This window comes from Phyllobates terribilis, unplaced genomic scaffold (assembly GCF_046119375.1).
Source record: "Phyllobates terribilis strain yellow unplaced genomic scaffold, ASM4611937v1 Scaffold_1__5_contigs__length_1240528914, whole genome shotgun sequence".
NCBI classification, from domain to species: domain Eukaryota; kingdom Metazoa; phylum Chordata; class Amphibia; order Anura; family Dendrobatidae; genus Phyllobates; species Phyllobates terribilis.
In genome coordinates, this window is record NW_027362761.1 from 718,878,443 (window position 1) to 718,895,383 (window position 16,941).

General features: G+C 43.4%; 1 protein-coding gene across 1 annotated transcript in view; it reads right to left on the reverse strand.

Moving 5' to 3' along the window:
- UNC13A (unc-13 homolog A) overlaps positions 1 to 16,941 on the reverse strand; it is a 338,122-nt gene that overhangs the window by 163,790 nt on the left and 157,391 nt on the right. The window contains exons 14-17 of the mRNA XM_073686302.1: positions 11,525 to 11,603; positions 10,567 to 10,638; positions 10,262 to 10,481; positions 6,533 to 6,760 (exon numbers count right to left, since the gene is read on the reverse strand). Coding sequence (XP_073542403.1) covers positions 6,533 to 6,760; positions 10,262 to 10,481; positions 10,567 to 10,638; positions 11,525 to 11,603 — 599 coding nt within the window. The remainder of the gene's footprint in view (positions 1 to 6,532; positions 6,761 to 10,261; positions 10,482 to 10,566; positions 10,639 to 11,524; positions 11,604 to 16,941) is intronic.

Here is a 16,941-nt window from a genome sequence, read left to right on the forward strand (position 1 = left end):
GCGAGTGTGTGCGGTGTCTGTGCGATGTCTGCGGTGTCTGTGCGATGTCTGCGGTGTCTGTGCGATGTCTGCGAGTGTGTGCGGTGTCTGTGCGATGTCTGCGGGTGTGTGCGGTGTCTGTGCGATGTCTGCGGGTGTGTGCGGTGTCTGTGCGATGTCTGCGGGTGTGTGCGGTGTTTGTGCGGTGTCTGTGCGATGTGTGCGGGTGTGTGCGTGCAGGCAGACATAGGCCGATGTGACACTACTACTCCCATAGGCCTATGTCTGTCCCCCGTCCACTCCTGCCAGCAGGATCAGCTCGATGGGAGCAGTAGTTCCCATCAGCCTGATCCTGCTATTTAAATTGCCCTACTGTGTCCCCAATAAATGTTAAATACATGTCATTGGTGGCCAGTGGTTACCTACAATAAATTAGTTCATACATTACCTGTCCCCGCCGATCGCCACCTAAAATAAAGTAAAAAATAAAAAACTACACCTATACTCACCTAGACACCTAATTCCCCGAAGCCATCAATCTCCTGTAATAAAATATAAAATAATAAACCACAAACTTATCCTTACCCCTCCGTAGTAGTCCACGAGTGTCCCACGAAGATCTCCAGTTCAGAGCAGCCACATAGAATGTGACCGCTCTGAACCGCTGCCGCCGCTAGAATGATGGGGCCGTAAAGCAGCCCCGTCACTGCATAAGCGGGTTCGCGGGTTCAGGCAGCGCTGCTCCGGTTAGCTCCTTTACGGCCCTGCTGTATCGTGAGAAATTCCCACGGTACAGCAGTGCCGTAAAGGAGGTCTCCGGAGCTGCGCTGACTGAATGCACTCCGGTGACCTCAGTCAGTGGCTCCCGCTGCCGGGAGCGGACGTGTTCCCGGCAGTGTGAGCTTACAGCAGCCATGCACAGCTGTCACCATCTCCAGATGTGACAGCTGTGCATGGGAGATCAGCGCAGGAACGTGGACAGGTAACTATTTTTTTTTAGTAAACTAAGAATTAAATAAAATGGTGTGTTTTATTTCAAATAAATTATTTTTTTCTGGGTGTAGTGTGTTTTTTCTTTTTAACACTTTGTAGGTTAGTAATGGGGGTGTCTTATAGACGCCCATCATTACTAACCTGGGCTTCATGGCAGCTGGCGCTGACATGAACCCCAACCCTATTACCCCCTGCCACCGCACCAGGGCAGCGTGGAAGAGCGAGGCTAAGTGCCAGAGTTGGCGCATCCTGTGGATGCGCCATTTCTGGGGCGGCTGAAGGCTGGTGTTTCTAGTCTGGGAGGGGGCCAATATTCATGGCACCCTTCCTGGGCTATTAATATCAGCCCCCAGCTGTCTGCCTAGCCTTTGCTAGCTATTAAATAGGGGGTACCCCACGTCATTTTTTGGGGGGGGGTCCCCCATTTTAATAGCTAGTAAAGGCTAGGTATTCAGCTGGGGGCTGATATTAGTAGTCTGGGAAGCTCCGTGGGTATTACCCACTTCCCAGGCTTCAAACATCTGCCCCAGCCGTCTGCTTAACCTCCGCTAGAGCCTAAAATTAAGGGGGATCCCACGCCAATTTTTTTTTAAATAAATCCTTTATTTTAACACTAAATGACATTTGAGGAGTTAATAAAGATGCAGTCCCTAAATTATTATTTATTTTTTAATTAATTTTTCCCAAAAATTTTGACGTGGGCTTTGCCATATTTTTGTATGCCAGCCAGGTACAGCATCCAGCTTCTATGAACGCGCCATTTTCCGGGGTGGCTGCGGACTGCAATTTGCACCGGGGGGGGGCAGAAAGCTTGGGTCTCCCTGCACTGCAGATTCCATCCCCCAGCTGCCTAGTTGTACCTGGCTGGACACACAAATAGAGAGAAGCCCCACGTATTTTTTTTTTAAATTATTTCATGAAATTCATGAAATAATAAAGAAAAAAAGGGCTTCCCTATATTGTTGTGTCCGGCCAGGTACAAATAGGCAGCTGGTGTTTGGGCTAAGCCCGTTCCTGTCTGCTGTACCTGGCTGGACACAAATATAGTGCGAAGCCCCACGTCAATTTTTTTTAAATTATTTCAGGAAATTCAGGAAATAATTAAAAAAAAATTGATGTGGGGCTTCGCCCTATATTTGTGTCCAGCCAGGTACAGCAGGCAGGAACGGGCTGCGCCCAACCACCAGCTGCCTATTTGTACCTGGCCGGACACAACAATATAGGGAAGCCCTTTTTTAAAAAATAATTTCATGAAATAATTTTAAAAAAATTGACGTGGGGCTTCGCACTATATTTGTGTCCAGCCAGGTACAGCAGGCAGGAACGGGCTGCCCCCAACCACCAGCTGCCTATTTGTACCTGGTTGGACACAACAATATAGGGAAGCCCTTTTTTTCTTAATTATTTCATGAATTTCATGAAATAAATAAAAAAAAAAATACGTGGGGCTTCGCCCTATTTTTGTGTCCAGCCAGGTACAACTAGGCAGCTGGGGGCTGGAATCCGCAGCGCAGGGAGGCCCAAGCTTTCTGGCCCCCCCCCCCGCTGCAAATTGCAGTCCGCAGCCACCCCGGAAAATGGCGCATTCATAGAAGCGCCATCTTCTGGCGCTGTACCCAACTCATCCAGGGCCCTGGTGGGGTGGCTCACTGGGTAATAAAGGGGTTAAGGCCAGCTTGGCATTATCAGCTGGCCCTAAGCCCGAAATTCATGGGGTCACGCCAATATTAGACATGACCACCATGAATTTCTAGTAAAGTATTTAAAAAAAACACAACACCCAGAATAAAGTCCTTTAATTGAAATAAACACACAATTCTTTATTGCTCTAAATTAAACCATACTTACCATCACGCCCATTCCAGCTGAAGCCAACGATCTCCTGCAATAAAAGAAAAATAATAAAGCAACCTCATCCTTACCTTTCCATGGTTCCCACGACAGCTTCAGCTCTGCTACATTCACATGACAGGCTGGACCGCAGCAGAACGCTGCCATCCAGCCTGTCATCCCGCAGACACTGAGAAGCGCAGGCATGCTTGCGCTCCTCAGTGTCTCTCTGTGACGGCATAAAGATGAGCCGAGGTCATGTCCAATGAACTCGGCTCACCTCATGCACGTCACTGACAGCGTGGGAAAATTCTCCTGCACTCAGCGCTTCAGCGTGAGAATTTTCCCACGCTGGTGACGGCTGGTGTTTCTAGCCTGGGAGGGGGCCAATATTCATGGCACCCTTCCTGGGCTATTAATATCAGCCCCCAGCTGTCTGCCTAGCCTTTGCTAGCTATTAAATTAGGGGGGACCCCACGTCATTTTTTTGATGGGGTCCCCCATTTTAATAGCTAGTAAAGGCTAGGTATTCAGCTGGGGGCTGATATTAGTAGCCTGGGAAGCTCCGTGGGTATTACCCCCTTCCCAGGCTTCAAACATCTGCCCCAGCCGTCTGCTTAACCTCCGCTAGAGACTAAAATTACGGGGAACCCCACGCCAATTTTTTTTAAAATAAATCCTTTATTTTAACACTAAATGACAAGTACAGTAATCAACACTGTCACTGTACGTCATATATATGTGACTGACATGTTTCTATCTATCTAATCTATGTATAATTCTCTATTCCTTCTATTCTAAATTGTTGGGTACCGATGCTGAATTGCCGGCCGGCTTTTTTAAAGAGACGGTGCATGAAAACACTATTATATTTTTAAATAAATCCTTTACACTAAATGACAAGTACAGTAAGCAACACTGTCACTGTACTTCATATATATGTGACTGACATGTTTCTATCTATCTAATCTATGTGTGAAGCTCTATTCTGTCTGTTATAAATTGTCGGGTACCGCAGCTGAATTGCCGGCCGGCTTTTTTAAAGAGACAGTGCATGAAAACACAATTATTTTTTTAAATAAATCCTTTACACTAAATGACAAGTACAGCAAGCAACACTGTCACTGTACTTCATATATATGTGACTGACATGTTTCTATCTATCTAATCTGTGTGTGAAGCTCTATTCTTTCTGTTGTAAATTGTCGGGTACCGGTGTATGCCGCTGCTGAATTGCCGGCTTTTCGCGTAATACATTCTACATTATTCTTAGTTGTTTTACTTCATGTAGAATTAACCTACAAGGAAAGAAAGGGTTTATTTTCATTCCGATATTTGTGTCCCATTGACTTGCATTGGTTTCCGGTATCGGAATCGGCGATATCCGATACTTTTTGGGTATCGGTCCGATCCAATCTGATACGATATTTCCTGATATCGGAAGGTATCGCTCAACACTATCCTTAACATATTTCACAGGAAAGCACTTTCACTTTCGTTTTTGAACGTTTTATTTTGAGCCTGTAAAAGTGGCTTAATACCTCTGACCACGTTGTTGACAGCAGTGACCTGGGGGTCAGAAATGCTTCCTGGGGCGATCCCCATGTTGTCCCCATGTCATTTGAGCACTGTCACTATCGTTTTGGGCACTTGTTAGGCTTTTAAAAGACTGCCGGGGGTGCCGCCGCAAAAATGCTCGAGTCTCCCATAGACTAACATTGGGCTCGTTGCTCGGGTCGAGCACCCGAGTATCACAGTGAGCTCGGCCCGAGCTTCGAGCACCCGAGCATTTTAGTGCTCGCTCAACACTAATAACTAACAAATAAAGTTGTACTCTGTAACACGATAGCATGTAAACATTAAATATATGAAATTTGAATTGCATTACTGCTCTAGAAAATAGGAAAAAACTAAGATACTTAGCACATAATTTGGCCAATTCATGCATGCCAAGAAGCCATGGCAATATGATCTTCTTTGCTGGGAACCTATCCTAATGTGAATCCTCTCCTGGGCTGATAGCCTACATTTATATGGGTAGGTAGGATCCTGCTGTGATTAAAACCGGTGCTACAACATTACAGAGTGCAACTTTATTTGTTAGTTATGTAAGGATATGGTTACTTTTAGTATGCACCTGTGCACACCAGTTTTCTGTTTGCAAGTGATGATCAGTCGTTTAATATTTGTATGCATAGGCTCTGTAACCGAGCACTCCAACCATCAGCCCGTTGCAGTTTTAACCAAAGCAGAATTAAATGGGTAAGATTGCAAAATGCTTGTAAAAACAAGCAACTTTGCAATTTACATTAGCTCTGATTAAAATTTTAAAATCCTTTCCATTCTAAAGAACAGAAGGATTTTTATATTTTATTGTCTACCGGCCACCTCTGCAGTCAATCAGCAGTGGGTGGTTTCCTAAGCAAGGTGAACTGTGCTTACAAGCTCTTTACTAGTGCTGCTTTAAAGCTGGTCAGATTACTGGATTATCCAGGTTCAGAGCCCCTGCACTCCTCCGATGCTACAGTGGCATAGTTGATTCAGCTTTCAGCATTAGAGAGTGCACAATTCAGATTAATGGCACAGCCATGCTGCTGGTCTAAACTATAAACCATTAAAAACATATTGCATCCAGGCAAGCAGGAAGCTAAGAGGTTGCGTGGAATAGCTCTCCTGAAGACAGAAGTTGAGAGTCAACAACCCTTTAAAGAGACCCATAAACCTTAGATAATTTTCAGTTGAATGCTAATTTAGTCGACAGCAGTCTCTTCCGACTCCCATGAATACACATAAATAGGTTGTGCATGTCACGATTTCTCCACTCAATGTGGTGAGTGACATCTTGTCAGTCCAATTTGGGACAGGGGCATGCTAAACTGTCAGTATTGCGATAGACAGCTCAGCAGTCCAATCTGAGGCTTTGGGCATGCTGAGCTGTGACTGTGCTGAGTGACAGTCCAGTCATCCAATCAGGGCCCGGGGGTGCTGGGTTTCCTGTTCGGAGTGATTCCCAGGCTATTTAGTTGGATGTCTGCCTCTAATCTCTGCCAGTTGTAGTTCTGCTCAATTGGTGTGTGTGTCTGCTTTATGCTGTAAGTTCTGGTATTCTGATTATGTTGTCTGACCTTGTATTTGCCATTGACCATCCGTTTGCCTAACCCCTTTGTCTTGATTCACAACCTGCTTAAAATTCTGACCCCAGATTGTGACCTGACTATGCCTTTTCCTCACCCCTCTGTTTATGATGTAACCATTTTCTTTCGACCTCGGACTCCTTGACTTTCCCACCTCACTGGCTTGTCCGTAAGTAGTGACTAGCGTCACAGTGCGCTCATGTGTTCTATATGGTGAGGGTGAGGGCTTAATATGCCACTGTCAAGCTTATGTGGTAGTGGTTTATTTGCCTGCATAAAAAATTATCTCACTGAAATTGGTGGCCACTTTTTATCTATTGACTATGAGGACATTTAGTCTGCCTTGTAACTAAATTGTGGTCAATTCCATAATAGAGTAATAGCAAACCGACTGGATAAAATAACTAGGAAATAAGGATTCCATATATTGGGTAGTAGTTGAAATTTATATTTCAGGCAGCAGCTAGAAATCTTCTTTATATTAACTAGATCAATTACCAGCTTGAGATGCCTTTTAGCTTTTTCTTCACATACAAGTATTTTGAAGTTGACTATTTTGTGTCTATTTCCTGCATTCATTACCTAACCCTATTTACCAGTGATGCTGATCTTCGCTGACCACTTTGAGGTCCCATCCAGTACACTCTGTTTCACAGCTTTGATCTGATGTGCATGCGTGGCTTTAACAACACCAAAGACTTCTTGAATTAGCTCAAATATCTCTGGTTTGTTCCTTTCACGGATTTTCATCCGATCTTTGAGAACCATGATAATATTAAGAGTACGGTCTTCAGCTCCATGTTTGGAGCTCTTTTCAGCTGCCCCTGTTGGGAAAAATGCAAAAACATTATTTTACTTTAAGACTTTTGATGTAGAATATATTTTTTGTTGTGAAAAGATCTAGGAATGCAAGTTTAGATGTTTAGATTTTTCTAGAGAGACATGGATATCTCCAGAGATGCTATGTAGTAGTCATCAGATCAGAATCTTCCTTGATTTTTCTCTGGCTATGCAAAAAAAAAAAACTGATTTTGTCTAGGAATTCAAGAGGCTTGGATAGCAGAGATGGGAGTGCTGAAGTATTAGTATTGATACATTAGACGCGTCTGTTAAAAAAAACAAACTATGCTGATGAAAAAAAATCATATGTTGATGACTTATTAATTCCATTCATGTCACATTAAACTTCTCATTTAAGAATGGCGTGTTGACATTAACCACGGTTGAAACAATAATTATATTAGTATCTAAGACGAGAAGTGAGAACAGAATCGATGGCATACAGAATTTTCCTATCAGCTGATGATGTACAATTATATCACTAATGGAGACTTGCCAATTGTACTAGAGGTAGTCCAGAGGTTCTGTCTTTTTTCCTGATTGTCGATAAACTATAAAAAAATTTCTTCCAATAGTACTGCCTTTGAAAGAAGTTCAGTTTGTTGCTCTATGGTAAGAGTTGTCCATTTTCAGGATGGTGATAGTTACGTGATGTACCCACTGCTTCCCTGGTAACATCCACTTGTGTACAGGCACTGAACAGTCCTGCACTATTCGGCTCCTGCACAGTAGTGGTCAAAGAGGGTAGAGATCAGGGATATCGGCATGAGGGTGAATCACGTGACCTCTTGTCCTCTTGATTCCTATAGATGGGAGGCTGCCGCCATCCACTGTTTACCCATCCTCTCCATGGGCAGCAGGAGGACTTGAGCTGAAGAACTGAAGGTAGAAATGAGGTGGGTTAGCATTTTCCGTGACAGAAAACAACAGTTAAGGGTCTTTTGGAACATTTATGAGGAAGTCGCCAAACCTTTTAAGTTTCTGAAGTTTTTATTTCTTTTAAAGTTTAAGACTACCTCAATTTAAATATTAAGTCATTACTTAGGAATATTCTAGAGTTAAATTATGTAACACTCTGCCACTCTCAATGGTGAACAAAATAAATATAATAGTCATATGTCCTCAAATTATTTAATATTTCAACTATGTGGATTGTTGAGTAGACTTTGGAGATCCTTGATGTTTTACTGAGTGAGCTAATATAGAGGGATCAGACGTCTTGGATTACAATTACTTAGTTTGACTTTTTGCCTGAGTAATGGCGGGTTCTCAATTCCTAATCTCAAAGAAGTACTCCCATTAACTTTTTTATTCCTTAAACCTGTGTAAATGTTAGTGTAGGGTATTGTCAGTGTATTAATATACTCACCGATCTCCGACTTCTCCAGTATCCAGGTGCATTCCAGCCCTCTTCTAAGTCACGTGATGGCGATTCAGATTCTTCAGATCACACTGCGCTCTGTATGACCCTGAAATGTCTTTTACAATATAAGCCTATAGAGTTTCAGAACGAGGCTCCGTAGACTTACATTCATTATAAAAGTGTCTTCCGAATCACACATAGAACGCTGTGTGATGTGGAGAATCTGAATTCCAGTCACGTGACTTAGAAGAGGACCGGAATGAAGCTGGATACCAGAGAAGTCATCAATTGGTGAATGTATTAATACATTGACACTACAGTACACTAACATTTACACAGGTTTATGGAAAAAAAGTTAATGGGAGTGCTTCTTAAAATTGTATTTTGTTGCCTCCCTGCTTCAGCATTAATTAACCACCAATGGATATCTGTGGGATGTCCCATTATTTTCAGTATCGAAAATAGTTTTCACGTTTTGGAATCAACTAAATGAGATGGAATATGAGAGATATCCACTGGGATCTTTATGCCCCTAAACTCCTTTATAACAGTACAGATGTTTTTTCAATCTATTATCAACTTTGTTCTCTTTGAAAGGAGAAGATTTGGATATTTACAGCTTTCAGCAACATTATGTTCAGAGCTGAAAATTATGAGGTATTAAGGCTAACAATATTTACTGTCAATACTGTAGGTTACATAATGTGTTAAAAAACACAAAAAGGGATATATTGGTTATATATAAGCCTATTTATGATTGTGTATCCACTAAAGAAGGACTTCTTAAAATCATTCTACTTGGACGTCAAGAAAATGGCGATGCCTGGACACACCACTAATTAACTTAATTATTTCGCTATATCAGAAGTGCATAGAGTAGACTTTTTTTTCTAAGACTTTTTAATTTGCGACAAAATAATCAAGGGTTTGCTCCTTTAGGGTTGTCTTTTGTTGTCAAGCTACTTTACTGATTTTTATACCATTGTGGCTTTTCTAGATGTTTTAGACTGATTCATCAACTTTTTAAGAAGTTACAAAATTTGGCACAAATGGACTCTTATACCACTCTGGAGTGTTTTTCTCTATGCCACTTACTTTAATACAATTTTGCTAAAAAGTCGCAAAACAGGTCAAAGACCAAAAAAAGAGTGTTTTTGATTTTGCAAAAAGTTCATGACGCACGTGCGGTGTTTCGAAAAATTTGACGCAAAAAAAGGCAATGAATACCACAAGACACAAAACAAAAGAGGTAATAATGAACCGGGTCTTAGTTTTTAAAAAATGGATATGCCACTTTATGATAACTGCAGACTTTAAGCCAATTAAGTATATGTGTATTACACCTTATGTGAAAACTTGCTGATTTACACTTACAAGGTCCTGAATGATTGGGCTAAATTATTTATCAGATATTTTACTTTATTATTTCTCTTTAACCTCTCTCTCTCTCAGCTACATATGCATTTTATATGTTTCTTTGTGATGAATTGTGAAATATTAAATCCATTAAAGTTACCCAAGGAGATCTTAAAAAGTATAGTTACACAAGACTTTTTCATATTCGAAGTTTTGCTACATTTTTTGCCACAATTGTCACAGCAAAAATGTTGCAGTGTTGCCACAATTGTGAAAATTGCAGCAAAAAATGCAACAGAACGTCGAAAAAAGTCTCATGTGAATATACTCTTATGTGCATACCTATGGAGCTCTTAGGAGTGAATTAAGTCAGGATTCTATGATATATGTCGCTCTTAGTGAATTAAGTCAGGATTCTATGATATGTTGCTATTGCTGTCGTTGTTGAGGACAAATCGGTGCATATGTTACAAAGATAAATGTCCTCAGTGACAGCAAAATTATCTGGATTGCTCGCAAGTCATTCAGTAGTAAGAGATGACACATGTGGCACATTCTGTGCCAATTTTTCTTTACTGTTAGACTTATTATTATGATAAAAACAAATATTTAGCGAGCAATTAAACCCGCAACTACTATAATATTGCTATCTGCAAGCCTCATAGAAAACAATTATCATTACTTGCAGATGTGCAAACACAACCCTGATCTAGAAGGTTGTGGAGAGTACAGATAGTATCCAGTTCACACACAAACAAATTCTTACTTTGCAAACAGTCGGCATTCAAGAGGTCCTGACATTTTTCATGGCACTTGACTCCACATTCTGTACAGCGCATACCCTGCCGGGCAATACCCCACAAGAGCCCTTCACACTCATAACAGTAGGTGGGAGTTGTGGCAGTCCACACCTCAAAGTTGTGAGGTGTAGTGCTGGAGATTGGGTATATTAAAGCTTGAAGGGCCTTCTTGTAAACATGGTTTTTCTGAAAATATCATAGAATATAGTGAAGTGAGTGTAAAGCAAATATTTTTTTGACACTTCATTTAGTTTACAATTCTAGTACTTACTAGCTCTTCATTGTTTAAAGTGCTTGTTGCAAGCGCAGATGTTATGCCTGCTTTGCGAGATTGGACCAGGGACTGAGGGAAAAAATATGATGTGAGTTCCTTTGAATGAAAATACTTTGATTAGAGGAAAAAATTCCAACATTAAACAGTTCTTAAAGGGAATCTATCATGAGGTTTTTGCTACCGGATTTAAGAGCAGCATGATTTAGAGACAGAGACCCGGATTCCAGCAATGTGTCACTTATTGGGCTTCTTGCGAGAGTTTTGATAAAATAAGGAGATTATCACTAGAGGACTAGTAAACCTGCTGCAATGTAGTCCTCCATATTCATGATCGCTGTATAACTCAGTCACCACCACTGATTGTCAGCTTCCTGCCTATGCACAGTGTGCACAGAAAACTGTTAATCAGTGTGGGCGGGTTTACACAAAGCTCAGCATTCAGAGAACTGTTTGATCTGCAGCAAATAAAACAGTTACTTTATAAAAAAAAATACAACACGCAGAACAGAAAGTGGTACATCAGTTGAATCAGGGTCTCTGCCCCTACATCATGCTGCTTTCAGATGGAGTAGCAAAAACAGACTCCCTTCAATCCTATTGTGAATTAAAAAAAAAAAAAACACTTCAAATTTGGGAACACATAGTGGAAAAAAGACACTCTTTTAAATTCAGGTACAGAGAGATGTGAACAATGTTTGCATTTCATATTTTAGAATAAAAAATGAGTGACCACTGATGTAAAATCCAACGTGTCCCTAGGAATACTATATTGCATGATATTTTTACTTTTTATTGGAAAGAGTAAAATTTGTTGATAATGATGTAAGCATATATTCGGTGTGTTACTTACCATTGCCTTTAGAAAGGAGGAATGCATGAAATATAACATTAAAGGGTTAGTGAACAATTCAAGATTATAAAAAGGTTTAAAATATCTGTTATAGAGGTTACTCACCAGGTCACTAACTAGAGGTATGGGTTTTCTTTTCCGAATGTCTGGCATACTATCAATGATAATGAGACCACCAGCCGGCCTGATAACAGATATATGTGATAAGTAATAGTGACTGATAGTGACCAGGATGCCTAATATGAGGCTTAGGAGACAACATGTTAAAGGGAATATGTCAGCAGGTTTTCGCTATGTAATCTGAGAGCACCATAAAGTAGAAGCTGAGACCCTGATTACAGTGATGTGTCACTTACTGGGCTGTGTTTTGCTGTTTCAATACCATCAGTGTTTTATCAGCAGGAAATTATCACTACAGGACAACTGGCCTTGTGCATCCTGGTCCAACCACTCTCCCAGCAGTGATTAGCAGCTCTGTCACTATACAATGTACACAGAAAGCTGCGGTGTGGGTGCGGTTATACACAGCCCAACAACTGAGCTCTGCTAGATCTGCAGCACAGAGAACTGTGATTCTATCCAAGGCTGTGGAGTTGAAGTCGGAATCGTGGAGTCTGTGTTCATTTTGGTGGAGTCTGTGTAAAATGGACCGACTGCGAAAATATATAATAAATTGGGTTCAGTAGCTCAATGCAGGATGTGCTGTAAATGTTTTCATGAGAATTTGGGAAAGTTATGAAATGTCCTATAAATGTCTGTCCTATTCCTGATCTAAGGATCTCGGCTTTTAGTTGAGATAAATCTGTGCTTCACTTTATGTACATGCTCAATAGTGAGGCAGGGCTGTGGAGTTGGAAGTCAGGGAAATTGAGGAGTCGGAGTTGGTGTTTTGGTTTACTGACTACACAGTCTTAATTCTATCACAACTGCTGCGCGCAGTAGACTAAGTGATATATCGCTGGAATCAGGGTCTCTGTGCCTACCTCATGCTAATGTGAGATTACATAGCAAAGACCTGCTGACAGATTATGTTTAATATTATGAGGAGACAATTTTCTGCTTTTAGAAAAACTTCCTGGAATAAATCAGTTTCCCATGATCTCCGTAGAACAAAACATAAATTATACAATTTTACTGTACAGATAGTAAAAAATGGAAACGCTATAAATAACTATAGTCACTTATACACATACAGTACACTTAATCTCATTTTTACTATTGTCATTTGTTCAAAGTTGAACATCTAGCTACAGTATATGTTGACTAATGTTAAGAAATGAGTGTGTGTATATGATGTATATGTTTGTTGTAAGAGTAAAGGGCTAATTCCCATGTCAGTGATTTTTAACGTATGCAAAAAAAAGGTTTGAGTTACATAATTTTTTTTTGTCAGCGTGTCATCAGAGTTTGGTCCGTGAGTCAGCTTTTCCCATTAGAGTTTGGTTCATGTGTGAGCTTTTCCCATTAGAGTTTGGTTCATGTGTGAGCTTTTCCCATCAGAGTTTGGTCCGTGGGTCAGCTTTTCTCATCAGAGTTTGGTCCGTGGGTCAGCTTTTCCCTTCAGAGTTTGGTTCGTGTGTGAGCTTTTCTCATCAGAGTTTGGTCCGTGTGTGAGCTTTTCTCATCAGAGTTTGGTCCGTGGGTCAGCTTTTCTCATCAGAGTTTGGTCCTTGGGTCAGCTTTTCCCATCAGAGTTTGGTCCGTGGGTCAGCTTTTCCCATCAGAGTTTGGTTCGTGGGTCAGATTTTCTCATCAGAGTTTGGTCCTTGGGTCAGCTTTTCCCATCAGAGTTTGGTCCGTGGGTCAGCTTTTCCCATCAGAGTTTGGTCAGTGGGTCAGCTTTTCCCATTAGAGTTTGGTCCGTTGGTCAGCTTTTCCCATCAGAGTTTGGTCCATGGGTCAGATTTCCCATCAGAGTTTGGTCCTTGTGTGAGCTTTTCCCATCAGAGTTTGGTCCGGGGGTCAGCTTTTCCCATCAGAGTTTGGGCAGTGGGTCAGCTTTTCCCATCAGAGTTTGGTCAGTGGGTCTGCTTTTCCCATCAGAGTTTGGTCAGTGGGTCAGCTTTTCCCATCAGAGTTTGGTCAGTGGGTCAGCTTTTTCCATCAGAGTTTGGTCCATGGGTCAGCTTTTCCCATCAAAGTTAGGTCCGTGGGTCAGCTTTCCCCATCAGAGTTTGGTTCGTGGGTCAGCTTTCCCCATCAGAGTTTGGTCCGTGGGTCAGCTTTTCCCATCAAAGTTAGGTCCGTGGGTCGGCTTTTCCCATCAGAGTTTGGTCCGTGGGTCAGCTTTTCCCATCAGAGTTTGGTCCGTGGGTCAGCTTTTCCCATCAGAGTTTGGTCCGTGGGTCAGCTTTTCCCATCAGAGTTTGGTCCGTGGGTCAGCTTTTCCCATCAGAGTTTGGTTCGTGGGTCAGCTTTTCCCATCAGAGTTTGGTTCATGTGTGAGCTTTTCCCATCAGAGTTTGGTCAGTGGGTCAGCTTTTCCCATCAGAGTTTGGTCCGTGGGTCAGCTTTTCCCATCAGAATTTGGTCAGAGTTTCATCAGTTTTTCACTGATGAAAAAGCTGATGAAGGTTTTTCAAGCTTCTCCTATCAAACAGTCCGTGAAAAACGGACAGCACATGGATAGAATCTAGAAAACGGGTCCATAGACTTACATTGGTGAGTTTGATCCAGCACTTGGATCAATATTGGACAAGTCTCTATGCTTTTATGTGGACACTCAGTGTGAGGAAAAAAAAAAATCGCACAGTTGAACTACCGGATAGATTATTATAGCTACGAGTACTATCCGTGAAAAACATTAATAGAACTCGTACGAAAAAACTTACGTTTGAATAAGCCCTAAACTTCTCCCTGACTGCGCCCACAAGTGTCAGTGGCAGAAAGATTTGCTAATCACATGCCGCTAGCTGCTTACTTGACAGGAAGCACCTACTAGTCTAGCTGTATTAGTGACAATACTGGAGTCTGAGGAGGTAAGTAAACTACTCGACTCAAGGTACTTGAGTAACTTAACCTCTTTTCTGACAGTGACCACCAATGATAACAAATATCACAAGTAGGTGAAGTTGTCTGCTGAGCATAAGCATCAATATTCCATTGCAAATTGCAGATTTAACCTTAAAATAAGTCTTGGTGTTTGATTTTGAGAACAAATTTAACATTTCAAAAAGTATAATCGGATGCCACATCTGCAAAAAAATTCTGGCTACACAAAGGAATTTTCCCTACATTTGCTACATTTTCCTTAAAGAAAATCTGCTGTTGAACATATTGGAAATGGTCATTTGATTATTCACTTCAAGCAGCAGAAAGGCTTGGTACACGCCTAAGGATATGTACACACAACATCTTTTAGACACCGGTGTACCTGTCATCTTCTGTGTAATTATTTGCTGAAGATTTGTCTGTCACCCTGGCCTGGATGCCACAAATATAATAAAGCTGTGTCTGAGGGCAAGGGGGAGGTTCTCTGGTCAGGGGAACATTAGCATGCAATACCTCCTGTCTCAGGCCAGTAGGGGGAGCAGGCTGCCCCTATAAAAGCTGGAACTGGGGGCAGGGTTGGGGAGAACTGGACGACCTGTCTCTGGATTGAGAGGTGTCCCAGAGCAGAGAGAGACAGTTGTATTGCACCCTAAGAGGACGTGTGGCGGTAGGAGAGCCACGAGCCAGGGACAAGAGGTGAAGTGCACCTGTCCTGGCAGACAAAGAACCCAATTTACCAGACTTTGGCATCTGAGGCTGTGAGGATTCCACGTCCTACAGCAGATAACCAGTCCGCAGGGGACTGTATGTTCCTTGGCCTAAGAAGCTCGGAGGTTCCGCTACACCAGAAGGGACCAGCAAAGCCATACCAGGCCAGGAATAGAAAGGGACCCAAGTTGCAGGCCATACGGGCGAGAAGACATGGTGAGCTGTTACCCTATAAGGAGGAAATAGCCAGAAGGAGCGCAGAGAGCACGGTAGGCCTACACCCTCACCCTGACCAGGGCCAATTTCCCGTTTGCTCTCAGACGTCCAGGCCCCCCCTCCTAGCCGGGCCTGTTTGTGGGTCAGTTCACCTGTTCTAGTAAAGACCCTGGACTGCAACCTGTTGTCTGTGTGCTCCTTGCTCCTCCAGCACTAACAGCGCTGGGACGCCCTACACCATCACCCCCATCTTCTACTATACTGCCCTGGGGCCGCACTCTTCCCGTGGGGAGTCACACTACCCCAGCTGCATACACCATCAGCCCCAGCGGTCTGCCTTGCAGCGGCGGTTCGCACTGACCGCAATCCACGGGTGGCGTAGTTGGACATTACCAACAGCGCATGGCAGACTACCAATGGTCTGACCACCCTGAGCCACGGAACCGGGTTGCCACTACTACCCCCATCGTTTCCCGATTGCCCGGCTCCGAGTGCCCCACAGCCCAGGGGGTGAGTCAGGTTTGGCGTAGTCGGCAGGATAGTAACCAACCCGCCACAAACGGGTATTGCGTGCCTGAAAAAGACTGTACACGTACCTGAGGAAGAGGTTTCCCGCCATCCGGAGCCGTTTCCCGCCATTTTCAGCCGTCTCCCGCCATCTTCTGTCGGTTCCCACCATCTTCAGCCGTTTTCTCGCCATCGGACGCCATCTTCAGGATGCCGCGTGGGAAGAAGAGGGGCGTGGACGTCCAAACCGCGCGAGACCTGAAGCTCCGCCCCACGCACCGACGCTGCGCAAGGTCCTGGAAGGGAGAGAGAGCGACGCTGACGTCACCAGGACGCGACGCAAGGTCCTCGTCCAGAGCAGCACCAGCGGAGCCGCGGCCTACAGAAGAGGATCGTCGGAAGGTAGGCCACGCTTAACTAGGGGGAGGAAGATGTCGGACACGGAGGCGCCCACTACCACCAGCGCAGCTGCAGCAGCGGTGATGCCATTTTCCCTGCTCTATATCCCTGGAGCGGCCTGGCTGCCTAAGTATTCGGGGGAGCCCCATGCCCTAACTGACTTTAAGGAAAGGCTGTACAGTTTGTTCCAAGTTTACCCCCTGACAGAGGAACAGAAGGTTAGCATACTGACAGGGCAGTTAACTGGCGCAGCCCAGCAGGAGGTAAAGTCATGGCCTGCTGAGGAGAAAAGAACTGTGAAGGGTATTCTGGCCCGGCTGCAGGGTACCTTTGACACACATACCTCCGCTGAAATTAAAATGAGGTTCTATGGATGTAAGCAGCGGACACAGGACAGCATCAGAGACTATGCCCTAAATTTGCAGGAAGCCTTGAGGGCCATCCAACAAGCTGACCCTGGCAGCGTGCAGGATACGGATAAGCTACTAACAGAACAGTTTATAGAAGGTCTGCTGTCTAGCGCCCACAGGACCCAGCTGCGCCTCATGTTCTTTCAGAACCCTGATCTGACCTTAGCCCAATTTAAGGACAGGGCCATAAGGGTGCTCCGTGAACCCGCAACAAGTGGCGCTATAAACCCCCGGCGCCCTGCTCTCACCTACCACCAGGAGGCGGCGCCCTCCTCTATGGACTCTGTGGGG